The sequence below is a fragment of the Urocampus carinirostris genome, chromosome 16, assembly GCF_059441175.1.
Source record: "Urocampus carinirostris isolate Australia breed hairy pipefish chromosome 16, RoL_Ucar_1.0, whole genome shotgun sequence".
In the NCBI taxonomy this organism is placed as follows: domain Eukaryota; kingdom Metazoa; phylum Chordata; class Actinopteri; order Syngnathiformes; family Syngnathidae; genus Urocampus; species Urocampus carinirostris.
Window position 1 is genome coordinate 11,412,742 of NC_142364.1, and position 14,456 is coordinate 11,427,197.

Consider the following 14,456-nt stretch of genomic DNA (forward strand, 5'->3'; position numbering starts at 1 on the left):
ATTTTCAGAAGATTCATGCTTTGAATTGCTGGTTAATTGCACTAAAGGAAGCTCGTTCACGTGGTGAGAAATGACAATGATAAGCCACTAATGTTAGCTAGTTAGCACAGCTTTATTGAGTCTTTTTGATGTGACTCATACATACTTACCATAAAATTGCTCGGAAATACATTGAAGGTACCTTGTAAAAAAATTCTCGCAAATTCTGGAAAGAATTAAGGGCTGTAAGTCCCTCAGTTTGGTTTGCAGATAAACTTTGCCGTCTTCATCAAAACGAATAGGATAAAATTCCAAATCGGGAGTAGAACCTTGCTGGTTGGCACAGCAATAAATCACCATTGTAACAAGTGGCGGTTATATTCTTCTGTCATGGTTATTGGTATTTGTTTCAACTCAAATGCTCATAAGTGTTGTCTGCTAATGTGCTGCTTGTCGTCCATCATGGCTCTCATTCTGCCAGGGAAGGCAACGTGACGTCACGTGGAAAGTTCATTATCTAAAAAAAAACGGTATCTCTTAAAAGAGTATTTTAAGGGTGTGCCTTAAAATCAGGTGCGCCTCATTGCCCGGAAAATGCAATATGTTAACTTCTGAGTCATTGTTTGTGAAGTCCTGACATTATAAAAATCTGAAATAAAAATGTCGTGAACTGATGTCGGCTCCTTTCATTCCACCCAGTGAAAACTGGTTGAAAAAGATAGAAAAAGTCTAGGTTTCATTGAAAAAAAAATGTCTTTAAAAATGACATTCTGATTTATGATAAAATAATTCATAATGTTAAACTTATAAGAACACAGAGTATATATCTAATAACTAAATTCATTCATACATTTATCCATTCATTTCAGGCAGTTATATTTTTTTTGTTGCAAACGAAGCGAGCGGTTTGATGCTACTGTGCGCATGCGTCTGCCGCCTGGGGTTTTCCCATCATGCATCATTCAACATCGGATTTCATGTGGTAGTTGTGTATTGAAACGAAGTCCGGCCCTTTTTAGAGAACCGGCTTTTTCGGCTCAACTCATTAAAGAGAGCCGGCTGTCAAACGGCTCACTTGCTTTGATGCATTATATTATGAATTATTATGCTGTATAAAGAAGTTAAGAAAAAAAGGAAGTATAAAAGGAGAACATGAAAAAAGACAGGTTTGTGGTTATCCCTTTAATCAGTATATTACCAACAATAATTTAATGCATAAAATGAATTCATAATTTGAATAAGAAAATTCTACTTAATTATATTTGCATGTGTTCTTTCCTTCTAAAGTGAACGTCTAAGCTACTTCATTTTTGAACTTTTTTATAATAAACCTCATTCATGTTGAGAAACTCAGTATCTCACAACAAAATGTTAATTAACAATATATATGATATCAGGAAACACATGTACAATATAACATGTTAAACTACATAAATAAACACGTTTGAAAAAAGAATATGGTGTAAGATTATTTTGTAAGGGAAAATACGACAGTTTGTAAGGGCATGGAGCTACAGCCACATCACAACCCAAGTACCTAAAGCGTTCAACTTCTTCCAGCACCTGTCCATGCAACCTGATTTCTAGCGTCATGCCCACTCCATCACGTGAACACTTCATCACCTTACTCTTCCCAACATTGACACATAACTTATGCCTATCACATACTCTTCCAAACTCCGTTACCAACCTTCTCAATGTTTCCTCAGAATCAGCCACAAGCGCTGTGTCATCTGCAAACAACAACTGACTTACCTGCCACACTGTTCCACTGTTGTCCATCATGTCTACACCTCTGCCAAATACTCTTGCATTCACCTCTCTCACCACAACATCCATGTACACATTATTAACAGCCATGGTGACATCACACACCCCTGTCTCACACCAGTCAACACAGGGAACCACTCACTTGTCTCACTCCCTACTCTTACACATGCTTTGCTGTTCATATAAAAACTCTTCAATGCTTCCAACAACTTTCCACCCACTCTAGAGTGTGTTGTGTCACCCTGACCCGAGTGACATGGCCGCTTTCTGGTGTCCCATTTCATCTGGAGGGACGAAAGCATGACCAACTTGGGTGCCAAGGTGCCTAACTTGTTTGGGTGTTTGGGCAATTGTGTTGGCCATGGACCAAAAATGTTTGTGTGTTTTTTTGCCATTTATTTCCCTTTTATTTTCTTTGTTATTGTATGTGTGTGTCTTGCTGTCGGTCACCCCTCTTGAGGGATATGACCAAGGTAGATAGATAAATAGAAATAAAGTTTTGTAATATTCCCGAAAAAATGAAATCACCAATTTCTGAGCGCCTAATGTCTCATCTGTCCCTCGAAGCGTCCCGTCTTTCTCACGCATGCGCAGTAGTCCCCACTTCGGGAGCACATTCCCCGCTTTGACTGGCAGCGACTTGAAAGCCAAGGTCTGCTCGTTCTTTTTCGATCTAGTTGGACTTTCCCGAACCTTCCGAACTTTCTTTTTCTCTCCGGTGCCGCGCGAGGAGTGACCAGCGGCCGCCCAGCGTCTTCGAAATCCGCGTGAGTAGCGATGCGACTCGGCGGACGAAGCCTCATTGTGCGGAGCCTGGCAGGCGAGGCCGCTTCACGGCCGTTGGCCAAATCAAACTCGCTTGCCTTCCTGCCCAAATACTTCATATCTCTTGATAATCTTGTGCTAATAATCGCATAAATTTCAAAAGTTACAAAAGCAGAAAACTCTTGCCGTTTTTACGTCAAACGCGGAGCGCAGGGTTTGCAAAGCTAGCATAGCCTGCTAGCCTGACTGTCATTTCTCCACGTCAGGGAATTGTTCTCTCTTTATCTGCACGATTAGACACTTGACATAAGGAACTATTTCAATTTCTGTTCACTTACATCTCTTTAAAATTATCAATGCAAGTAAGCCGCTGATGTTTATATCGGGGCTGATTGACCCTATAATTAGGCACAGCACGCGCAAAAACGGCACCAATAATTCACCAACTAAATGTTTGCATCAATAAAAACAAATCTACGACACGATAATTACTGTATATACACCTGACGTAAAACGAAGAGGAGTTCTACTTCCGATAATACCGGAAGTGATCTTTTTATACCCCCTACCCCTGACAATAATAATTTACAAATTATAGAATATTTCTCTTCAGCGTTTGTACAGGTGCTTGAAATCCTTGAAATTGTTGAACTCGGTTGTTTTCAAGATTGCAATTTGCTTGAATTTTGGGTAAAGTGCTTGTAAATGCTTGAGGTCGTTGCCATGTTTGTCAACAAGTCTGCTAAGAATTGAAGCCAACACTGCTCTGTGTGGTGGCTTTGCTCTGACATTGCATTTATTCTTACCTCGTGATTAACGGCAGCTAGTATTATTTTGTATGGCATAGCGTCAACGTCCCCTAAGAATTGCGTCCTAGAGCAGTGTTTTTCAACCTTTTTTAAGCCAGGACATGTTTTTTACATTGGAAAAATTTTGCGGCACACCACTGACCAAAAATGTTATAAAATGACACTGAACAGTATGTTTAATTACAATATAATTTATAATACCCCCAGTTTTTACAGCACAGACACCTGACAATGACATAACATTTGCTGAAAATGATTCATAAATGTTTTATAGAATTTGATATTGTAAAAAGTGACATTGGATAATTTCTCACGGCACACCTGACGATCTCTCACGACACACTAGTCAAATATTTAGGTAGTGTTTCCTAGTGGTAATTTATCATGGGAAGAACTTCCTGCAACTGAAAGTTTAAACTACATTTGTTTTCATTTTTACCCAAAACCTATATGGGGAGAGATTTGTCTCAAAAATAAATATATTTGTGATGTAAGAGCTAAAAATCCTACAACTTGATAAAGGCACACTCAAGATTAACAATTGCATTTATAAATTGCAGATACATTTGTGGCACTGCAAAATACATGAGTCACACCAGATTTGTTTTTTAATGGTACTGGAGACATTTTCAAAATTGGCCTGGAAAGTCATAAGAGGATCTTGAATTTGACCATGGAAAAGGTGTATGAACCTAGTCTCTAGAAAGGGAAGATCCAATGACAAGACTGTCTGAGAAAATGAGAAATTTGCTATGTTGTTTAACGACTTTAATGGAATTTAAAAAAAACAAAATATCAACCTATGGATATTCAATTCAAGTGAAATCTTTTATTGTTTTAATAGTGAGGATTATGGCGTACAACCTTTATATATTGTTCTTCATGATATTCCAATATGTTAAATGATATGAGTTTTGGGCCACACAGTCAGCAATAATAAAACCATAAAAGGTTTGTAATATTTCAGTTGGTTTACGATCAATCCACATTGAATTTCATATTTCTTTTTTAATTGCATTACACAAAATGCAGAATGTTATATCAATATTCTCAGACAGTCCTGTATATATTATTCTATTCTTATGATTTCCATTCTGCATGCTGAATTGGAAAGCCTCACAGACTGCATAGGGCACGCTTGCCGTAGTTTTCCCACCCTGGTCATAAACCAATTAAGAGCCCAGTAAATGTATTCCTGCTAACTTTATCACACTGTTCTCATTTTCTGGTAACACAGTAATACCTCTTTACTGGACCATAGTCATTTTGGGATGAAGCCTGTCATGATTAGAGATTCTTGGAGACGATTTTATTATTGACGAATATATTGTCCTAAAAGGGGTTTATTGAGTTCAGATATTGTTGAAATATTACGGCAAAAAATGACTATTTGTTTAGAGTAGGGGCTTCAAAGTCAAATAGATGGAAGGGCCAAATTAAAAACAAGCCAAAATGACTCGTATAGTCGAGTGAACCTACTAAAAAGTTAACAAATATATTCCAATGTAATCAAATAAAGACATATTTTCTCATGGCTCCATCAGCAATCTTAAACATGCACAAAATACCAATTTCCTACATATAATAATACCAAAATTAAAGAGACATTGTGTGTTATTTTGCACATAGTAAAAAAACGTTATAAAAGAAGTATCAATCAGCAAAAATACGTGAACTATTTTACAATTTTGCAGTTTTTAAAAAAAAAATACCTGTATTTTGAAACATTTGTTTTTATTTGACATAACATCAGGCTCACCTCAGGGGGAGCTGACATGATTTTTGGCCATCTTGCTGCTATGGGTCGCCAACAATACCTGGGCAAAAAAAATGAGAAGAAAAATGGTGCGATGTCATCACTTTCTATCTCCGTAGTTTGTGTTCTTCATTGTGCCTAATAACAATGGTTTTAGTTACTCAATACAGCGACTTCCACTGGTCAAATAATACACCATGTCCCTTTTAAATGAAATAAGCTGGTATTATTTAGGCACGGTCACTAGCCTTTTTTTTTTTATATTTTAGCTAAGTGGGCTAAAATTGCTTCAGAGAAAAAGTAATAGCAATTTTCTACTGTTGACTAAACTACAACAATACAAAACACACGGATAAATAACATATAGCGAAACAAAATGATTCCTGGTGCATGATGTTAATGCATCAAGCTCATCTCGGGGGGCGGAAAAAGCCTTCTCTGGGCTGAATGTGGCCCACGGGCCTTGGCTTTGACATACGTGGGATACTGATTTGCTTTGGTAGCGATGGATCACTTGTATTGAATGTACTTCACCTTTTGTTGGCAGCGCCTAGTTGATGTTTCCTCCCTCGCCATGGCAACAGAAGACAAGAAGCCAGAGACGGACACCAAACCTCCCGTGGCGACCACCACCTCCTCGGCTCAGGGAAAGGTCGGTCGGGCGGGCGGGCTTCGCGATATGAGAAACGAAAACAGAAGATGTATTAATGTTTAATTTTTTTGGGTGTATAGTCGGCCCCCGCCAAGCCCAACTACGGTCTGAAGTTCACGTTGGCGGGCCACACAAAGGCAGTCTCCTCAGTCAAGTTCAGTCCAAGCGGGGAATGGCTGGCCAGTTCCTGTGAGTTATCCCCAGATTGCAAATTCCAAGAAGTTGATTACAACAGTTTATAGTCTTGACTATTTCTGTGTGTTATTTGTTATTGCAACATCTGTTGCAGCCTAGTCATTCTGGAAGGGGTTTTACTTCATGTGTGGTCCTTTATTTACCTCATGCTGAGGTTTTGAGGTTTTCCTTGCCCTGATGTAGGTTTTAGATCAGGGGACGGTGTAATCAAAATCTGTGGTCTGGGCAGCCCTTTGAGACTCTTGGTGATTAAGAGCTATACAAATAAACATGACATGACTTGACTTCCTTTTGTATTCAACTTTTTTCTCTTTCCATTATCTTTACCTCTTTTTTTAATGACCCTTTTTGCTTTTAATGTTTGCCCCTTTTTTGTCTCCTTTAAGTCTTCTTCTCTCCTTTTCCCATTTCACCCCTTTTGCTTTTTTGGTTCTTTCCCTTTTACTCTTTCCATGTTTGCCCTTCACTCATTTTTTCTGTTTGTCTGATAATCCTTTTAATCCTCTTTTTATTCATTTCTTCCACCCACCCCCTTTTTTCTTGTTTCCCTGTCCCTTTGTTTCATTTTTTTAAACTTGTTTTTCTCTATTTTTTTACTGTTTTCCTCCCTTTTGCCTCCTCCATTTTTGTTTAATTTCTTTTGTTTTTCTCAACTACTTTTTCTACAATGGTTTCCCAATTTTTTTCTTCATTTCTTTCTCTCCTTTTCCCCTTTCTCATAAGTATCTCAGAAACACTTTTAAGCTATAAACGTGGTTCTCAAATCATACTTGGATTTTATGTCTGATTCAAAAAACGATCTTACCTGAAATCGCATTTTCGATATTTGGCTGCTCCGAAATGCGCTTTTCTCGAACGTACATGTTGCAATCCACCTTTTTTCTTTTATTTTCTGCAGCCGCCGACAAGCTGATCAAAATCTGGGGGGCGTACGACGGCAAGTTTGAGAAAACCGTCTCGGGACACAAGCACGTAAGTGAAAAACTGCAAATTGGAATCTTGAAACGAAAAGTCGAGTTTGACGAGTCGTTTCTTCCCACATCCGTCCAGGGCATCTCGGATGTGGCCTGGTCATCCGACTCCAACCTTCTGGTGTCGGCATCCGACGACAAGACCTTGAAGATCTGGGACGTCAGCTCGGTAGGCTGTTTTTCTTCCCATGATGCACTGGAAAATGCTCAAAAGTGCGGTGCAGAATTTGGACGTTTTACTCTCTGCTGCCATTTCCTAGCTTAAGTCATCATTGCAGCCTCAGTGAGCTCATTCATAATGCACGTGCAAGTACGTGCATTTTTTGGACACATTCTTTTTTGGGGCTTTGGGTGGGTGTTGGGACTCTGCTTGAAGCAAGCCATTTCTTTTCCAATTTCAGGCTCCACTAACAAATAGAAACGGGAAAGAACGCAGGGATGAGCATGAAGTCACTGTCCAGCACGCCACCCTCCTACTTAATGTTGTCCGCCCCGAACAGCTCTGCTAAAACATAAAAGCAGATTGGCACGTTTAAACACAAATTATACTCGGTTTGAACTCAGTTAGGCATTGTTAACACATACTTAATGGAGAAATAATTCTAATTTCATGGGCCCCCTCAAACAGCGCACTCCATCTTTAATTTATGTCTCCTTTTTAAGACATTTATACTTGGTTTTTCATGCAAAATTACTGGAATTGCTATTGTCTTAAAATGTATGTTTTTTAAATGAGCAAGTGTTTGCATCATTTAGAACTTTGACCTTAACGTAATCTTTAGAGGCTGACTTAAAGGCTGACGTCACATTTTATGAGTGTGAAAATAAATATGGTGCATCAGCGGAAAGACGTTTATGGGGATTTTTATTTCTTTATGACCAGGGTGGGAAAACTAGCTTTTTAAACCGGCATGTCAATGAAAATGGTTAAAATATACTTGACTGCCTTGAGAAAATGGAATTACTGTGCTAAAGTTTTTCTGTAACGCAATTAAAGAACAATTGTCATCCATTCTGGATTCCTTAACACACCAAGGGAAAGTCTTGTTATTTTAATATTTCTAATTATGGATTACATCCAATTTATATACTTATTACTGATATTCTAATGTTTTGACATGGATTATAGGTTTTGGCTTTCATCAGCAATATTAAAAATATTTGAAAAGAATGATTACAACTTTATTTCGAACATACAAAAAAAGTCCAAAAGCAATGTTAATGTAACATGTCCTGAAAGAAGTAGAAAAAAAGCATATTCTTATTTCATCCTGCCCATTAGACTTTCTTAATAATTGTGTCCACAGCTACTTGTGTGTTTATACCAATAACAAACACCTCACGAATATACATATTTACATAAATTCATATTACAAGACACTAGGAAAATAATAATGAAAAAAATAAACCATATTTATGTTGTATTGTATATTGCGTTTGATACAAAAATAAGAAAACAAATCTCAAAGGAAGCTAATGAAAGATACTACGAAAAGGGAGCGGGTAACGGATATGCTTGTTTGGTTCTACCCCCGATTCATCATCTCATCACATCACTATTTTCACCATCTTTATTCTCATTGCTGTCTCCGTATATTTTCAGCATACTATTTGACAAAAGTATCTATTAAAATAACAATAATTTTCATTGGTGCTCATGGGGACTGTTATGGCGTGTGTGTTGTCCATCATACAAGGTACCCTTTCATCTGCTGCTGGAGGAAGTCTTCTCCCAGGCAGCAGGATCACCTATTGCTAAGTGTCCTGTGCATATAAAATACAAGACATGGGAGCTTAACATAGATACCTCCCGCATCAAATCTCCCACTTGTCTACCCTAACTATGAGTTGTCTAATACATGACTGTTTTGTGTTCTTATTAAGTTATCTTTGATTGTATCCCCATTTATTTAGTTGTCACCATCATCACCAACATATTTATTCACCTTTTTGTTATGTTTAGAAATATAGAAATAGATTGTACTGAATTTGCGTAACATAATGGTGACAGCAATATAATAACGTTCAAAAATAACAAGTCATATAGTTGATAATGACAATAATACATCATGATAATAACAAATACAGACTCGAAATATTTTACTTGATTTGTAATAAATTCTGAATGTATGACAATACAGAAATAAACAACTTGATCACAATATTCTCAGACAGTCCTGTGTGGTATCATAGTAACACTAATAAAAAAAATGTTTCGTGCCACTCTTGTCCCCAGTGTCCCTTTCTGTGTCTCTACCTTACTATAAACATGTTAATTGAAGCATTAATCGGATTAAAGATCCAATCATTTTCCCCGTTTGATCTCGGCTGGTGTTTTTGGGTGATGTCGGCAGGCATCGGATGATGATGATGATTTTAATTTTTTTTAGGGTAAATGCCTGAAGACCCTAAAAGGTCACAGCAACTACGTTTTCTGCTGCAACTTCAACCCACAGTCCAATCTTATCGTGTCGGGATCGGTGAGTACACATTTTGATTTCTATGATTTACAAAGGATTTATTCAAATGATTTTTCCCACAGTTTGACGAGAGCGTGCGGATCTGGGACGTGAAGACGGGAAAGTGCTTGAAAACGTTGCCGGCCCACTCGGACCCCGTCTCCGCCGTAAGGATGATATATTTAAAAAAATGGGCTAGCTTTGCGACGAGCTAACTGTATGTTTATTCCTTCTCAGGTGCATTTTAACAGGGACGGCTCGCTTATCGTGTCCAGCAGCTACGATGGACTTTGGTGAGAACTTTAATGAAAATGTGCCTACTAACGATAAAGGCTAACATTTTGTCTTTGTTGTTGTCTACAGCCGGATTTGGGACACGGCTTCCGGGCAGTGCTTAAAAACCCTTATAGGTGGGTTCTTTCATCGTAATGATAAACATTTTTGCTTCTTGGTTGGTAGTGTTGATGGTATTTTGCCATTTTAGATGACGACAACCCGCCTGTGTCCTTTGTCAAGTTTTCTCCTAACGGCAAATACATCCTGGCGGCTACGCTAGACAAGTGAGTCACCAAAACCCTCAACTTTTTTCTCTTTTTAATTTATTTATTATTATTTTTTTATCACTTTTATATTTTTTGTTTTTCCATCTTCCTATTTATTAAAATTATTCTATAATTAAATCTTTTTTATTTCTATTATCTTTTTTCTATATCATCTCATTATTATCATTTTTTTAATCTTTTAAATTGTGTTAAATGTTTTAATTTATTTTGTATTTTTTTCACTTTATTTGAAGGGGCTTTCCCCTATTCATAGATAATTATGTATCTACGGTAGTTACCTCAAATTACTTATAATATCCTAACAATTGTTTACAGCAAACAGCATTCATTTAAAATCAAAAATAAAAACTAGCACATTTTAATGATTACACTTTTAACAACATATTTAAGACTTATTTAAGCATTGGAGTTAACATTGACTCAAAATTTTTGATATTCAGACATTTCTCTCCATTAAACAGCATTTTAAATAAATAAAATAAACACATTTGACAAATTTTTAAGATTCTTCCTATGATTTACATTTTGTTGAGGTTTTATAGCATGCCATCGTTGCTGAGTTGATTATTTTTTTAAGTCAAGTCCTTTTTGTCTGTGATGCCCTTAATCACAAGGAGTCTCAAAGGGCTGCACAAACTATTACACCATTCCCTGTTCTAAAACCTACATGAGTGCAAGAAAAAAACTGTAAAACCTCAACATGAGGAAAATGAAATTAAATCATGTTGTCATTAGGGCTAATTTGTGTTCCCTTTCATTGATTCTGTGTTTAATCACATTTGAATATTCAAGCATTCAATCATTTTTATCCAAAAATACAATACAATACAGTTTTTTTAAACCAAATACTTTTTCTTCCTATGATTTCCATATATTTTTTAAAGTGCAGTGCCATGACAGAGTTCCTTGATTCTGGCTAGCTATGGCTGACTGCTTGTTAGGTTTATTAGCTTCGTTGTGGTTTTTGCCAAGAGGCATCTCAGGCTTTTGTTGTGTCTTCTTTGAATGCTTCAGCTCCATTTTAAGCCATAACGACCTGTAGTGCTGCATGATTACACACCACCACTTTAATAATGGGTTGTTTTTGTCCCCTAGCACATTGAAGCTTTGGGACTACAGCAAAGGAAAGGTGAGATCATTGCTGGTTTCCTATTAGGGCAAAATGAATCAGTGTGGACTGTGACTCACCTCGTCATTTATTCACTTTTTTTCTGCAGTGTTTGAAGACGTACACAGGCCACAAAAACGAGAAGTACTGTGTTTTCGCTAACTTTTCAGTCACTGGTGGAAAGGTGAGATGACGTGGCCTTCTTTTTTTTTTGGTTCTTGTATGATAAGACTCGTTTCTTTTCGCTCAGTGGATCGTGTCGGGCTCGGAAGACAATATGGTGTACATCTGGAACCTGCAGACAAAAGAGATTGTGCAGAAGCTTCCAGGCCACACAGGTACAGTCATTTTAGTTTGTTGGCGGGAGTTGTATTCCAAAAAGGTTACACTATTCACAACCTGCAAAATAAAAACCTTTATTAAATACTTTATTATACATTAAAACAATATAAAAGGCAATTTACAGGCTTAATGATTTTTTAAAGGGACAGTGGGTAATTTAGTGTCTCCTAGTGGTAGAAAAAAACTTTGTCCTATATTTCTTTAAAACAGGGGAATTCACACCTAGGCGTCTGCCATGTTCATATGCCATCCAGCCACCTTCGGTGTGCTCTTTGGCACCGGCCCTTGCTCGCCCCAGACAACACAGTGCCATCTAGTGGTAAAATATTACATACAGGAGTTTTAACAAAGTACTGAACAGTGTTTCAAAGACGAATATAGAGGCAATGCTAGATGAAAACATGCTGATTAAAATACTAACTGGAAAAAAACGCTCTGAAAAGGTGAAGCAACTGGAAGTCGTTTTAACGGGAGGGCAGCACGTTTTCACGAGACCCCGCAAGTCAAATGAAAATGCCACAAAGGCGAGCTACGAGGTCGCGAGTCTGATCGCCAAGCACTGCACCTTTAACTGAGGGTGAATTAAACAAAGACTGTTCAAAGAATGCCAGGCTGAATATTCAGCCCTCCCACATTTTCATCTTACCAAATCTGGCCTGCCTTCTGAAAAGTTGACACCCCTGCTGTAAGGTTATTGACACACAGGCAGACATAGACAGAAAACTGGGCGGGACCCAATCGGAATGCAGAATCCCTTATTTTAATTTTCTTTACAGACGTGGTGATCTCAACAGCCTGCCACCCCACAGAGAACATCATCGCCTCGGCGGCACTGGAAAACGACAAAACCATCAAGCTGTGGAAAAGCGATTGCTAAATTCTCCTTTTTGTTTTTCTATTTTTTTTTTAATCTCTAAAAAAAGAAGTGGACTTTTTCTTCCCTAGCTACGGAGGAACACACTCGAGTCGCCCAGTATCTTGAAAAACTGTTTTGCGGCATCCTGCATCGGTTCTGTATGTTTTTGTGTCATGCTGACCCGCAACACCCCAAAACACAAACTTTGTCACAATGTCATCAGTCATGTCGGGAGAAACTTCACCTCAACAGTTCAGTGCAAAAAACAAATCTAAAGGTTACTTTAGTCTGGGGCGCATGCTATTGATGTCAAACTTCATTTTGATTTTCTAATAAAAAAGAGGGATTCATCATTTGCATTCCATGTTTTGTGCTGGGTTTGTTGTGCTGAATGGAGACAGTTAAGGTTATTCCCCTATTGCACAAGTGTCGAACTCATGGGCCAAATGTGGCCTGCATTTCATTGAATATGCCCACCAGAGCTTAAGATGTCAGAGCGTCAAAATCAGTCAAGCTACTTTAATCAAAAACTACATTTCCCACAATACCCGTCAACTCGGATACCCGCAAAGTGACGGCTCAGCGCCACTAGATGACAGTGTTTCCTTATCCATGCCAATGAGTGGAATTGAGAAGTAAACGATCCCAAAATAACTTTATTTTTCTTATAATAATAATTTTGATGTATTTATGTTTAGCAACATTTATTTTCAAAGCAAACGTAATAAGTGTATGAGTTATTTTACTATTAAAAAGTTACATTTAATTTACACAACATTTAGCAACATGTTAGCTGTCTAGTACTACAATACATGGTTAGTCAACGTTTTGGGAATTGGTGTACTGAGAAATTTATTTCATATACGTTATGCTTCTCCTTTTAGTTATTATTTCTCTTTGGGGAAGGGGGGTTTAGGGTTTGTGCAATATGCATTTGGTGCAAAAATAGTCAACATAGTGCAAAAGAAATAGTCAACATTGTGCAAGGTGAGCAGTAAACATAGTGCAGTCAACATTGTGCAAGAAACATACACATGAGTACCATTTTACGTTCGTATGAGGTAGTGTGTGTTTCAGTTTTTTGTGCGGTGTGTGTTTAGGGTGGTAATGGCTCTGGGGAAGAAACTGTCTCTGAGTCTGTTTTTGTTTTGTGTGACCTGTAGCGCTTGCCGGAAGGCAACAGGTCAAAGAGGTGGTGGCCGGGGTGAGAAAAGTCCTTGATGATATTTTCTGCTCTGCTGAGGTAGCGAGAGCAGGCAATGTCCACCAGACTGGGCAGAGAGCAACCGACGATTTTCTGGGCTGTTTTGATGATCCTCTGGAGCTTTTTCCTGTCTGCTGCTGTGCACCCAGCATACCACACCGTAATGCAGTATGTTAGAATGCTCTCCACTGTGGCTTTGTAAAAGGACACCTGCAGCTGCTGTTTTAGATGATGTTTCCTGAACACTCTCAGGAAATGTAGTCGCTGCTGGGCCTTCCCTACCACCGCTGTTGTTGTTTGCAGACCAGGAGTGGTCGTCGGAGATGTGCACACCCAGAAATTTGAAATGGTGGACTCTCTCTACACAGTCTCCTTTTACGATGAGTGGTGCTGGATTCCTGCCATTCCTTCTGAAGTACGGTATGAGTTCTATGATATGATCAGCCTTATCCAAACGGCGTACATTATTCCTAACTTTGAAAATACAGGCCAACTGATTCGGAATTACGTGAAATGGATAAGATATGAGATGCAAAACATATTGAGATCACTCAGGTGAATTGGTTTAGCCTTGACCGCATGTCATGACAGTTTGGGGATAGCCATCGCTTGGACAGGGCCTCGCCCAAGGAATGATTTAGTGTAGAAATGCCGTTACATACAGCGTTATTTTGATCAGTAACTGGGTAATCCAATTTTTTCTGCTGTTATCGTAACTGATGGAGAGAAGCGGTGGATTACTTTGGCTGCAGAACGCCAAAGGTGGCATGTTACCGCACACCTGACCTTTTCAGCGGTGCGGTTTTTGGCTCTCCAAGTTGTTTACATCATGTCTTTTGAGATCATGTCCCCATTTAAAATAGCTACTATCTTATATTACTACTGTATTCGTAATCACTATCTCGTATTGCACCGAGAGAAAAGGCTCGAATAAAACTGCTTGGAAGTGGGAGCCGGCTACCCACCAATTGCGAGCCGGTTCCCTTTGAGACGCTATTTTTCTTTCGTGATTGGTCAAAATGCATTT

The 14,456-nt window shown here is 38.4% G+C and overlaps 1 protein-coding gene and 1 long non-coding RNA gene across 2 annotated transcripts; one reads left to right on the forward strand and one right to left on the reverse strand.

The window, feature by feature from the left end:
- The first annotated feature begins 2,318 nt into the window (after positions 1–2,318).
- Positions 2,319–12,584, forward strand: wdr5 (WD repeat domain 5). Its single transcript, XM_088319935.1, has 14 exons — positions 2,319–2,516; positions 5,627–5,731; positions 5,812–5,920; positions 6,825–6,898; positions 6,977–7,066; positions 9,288–9,377; positions 9,440–9,523; positions 9,594–9,649; positions 9,720–9,766; positions 9,841–9,916; positions 11,015–11,048; positions 11,137–11,211; positions 11,278–11,365; positions 12,146–12,584. The coding sequence occupies exons 2-14, from the start codon at positions 5,654–5,656 to the stop codon at positions 12,244–12,246; spliced, it is 1,002 nt and encodes a 333-aa protein (XP_088176061.1). The 5' UTR covers positions 2,319–2,516; positions 5,627–5,653; the 3' UTR covers positions 12,247–12,584.
- On the reverse strand, positions 6,768–11,419 carry LOC148350287 (uncharacterized). The gene is made up of 3 exons (XR_015847089.1): positions 11,108–11,419; positions 8,599–8,661; positions 6,768–7,402 (listed from the first exon to the last, which is right to left on the reverse strand). It is a non-coding gene; the product is annotated as an uncharacterized LOC148350287 (long non-coding RNA).
- Positions 12,585–14,456: the final 1,872 nt, after the last annotated feature.

Coding starts and splice junctions, on each gene's coding strand:
- wdr5 (XM_088319935.1), top strand. CDS start 5,654: ATGGCAACAGAAGACAAGAAGCCAGAGACGGACACCAAACCTCCCGTG. Junction 6,899..6,976: donor CCGTCTCGGGACACAAGCAC/GTAAGTGAAAAA, acceptor ACATCCGTCCAG/GGCATCTCGGATGTGGCCTG. Junction 9,378..9,439: donor ATCTTATCGTGTCGGGATCG/GTGAGTACACAT, acceptor TTTTTCCCACAG/TTTGACGAGAGCGTGCGGAT.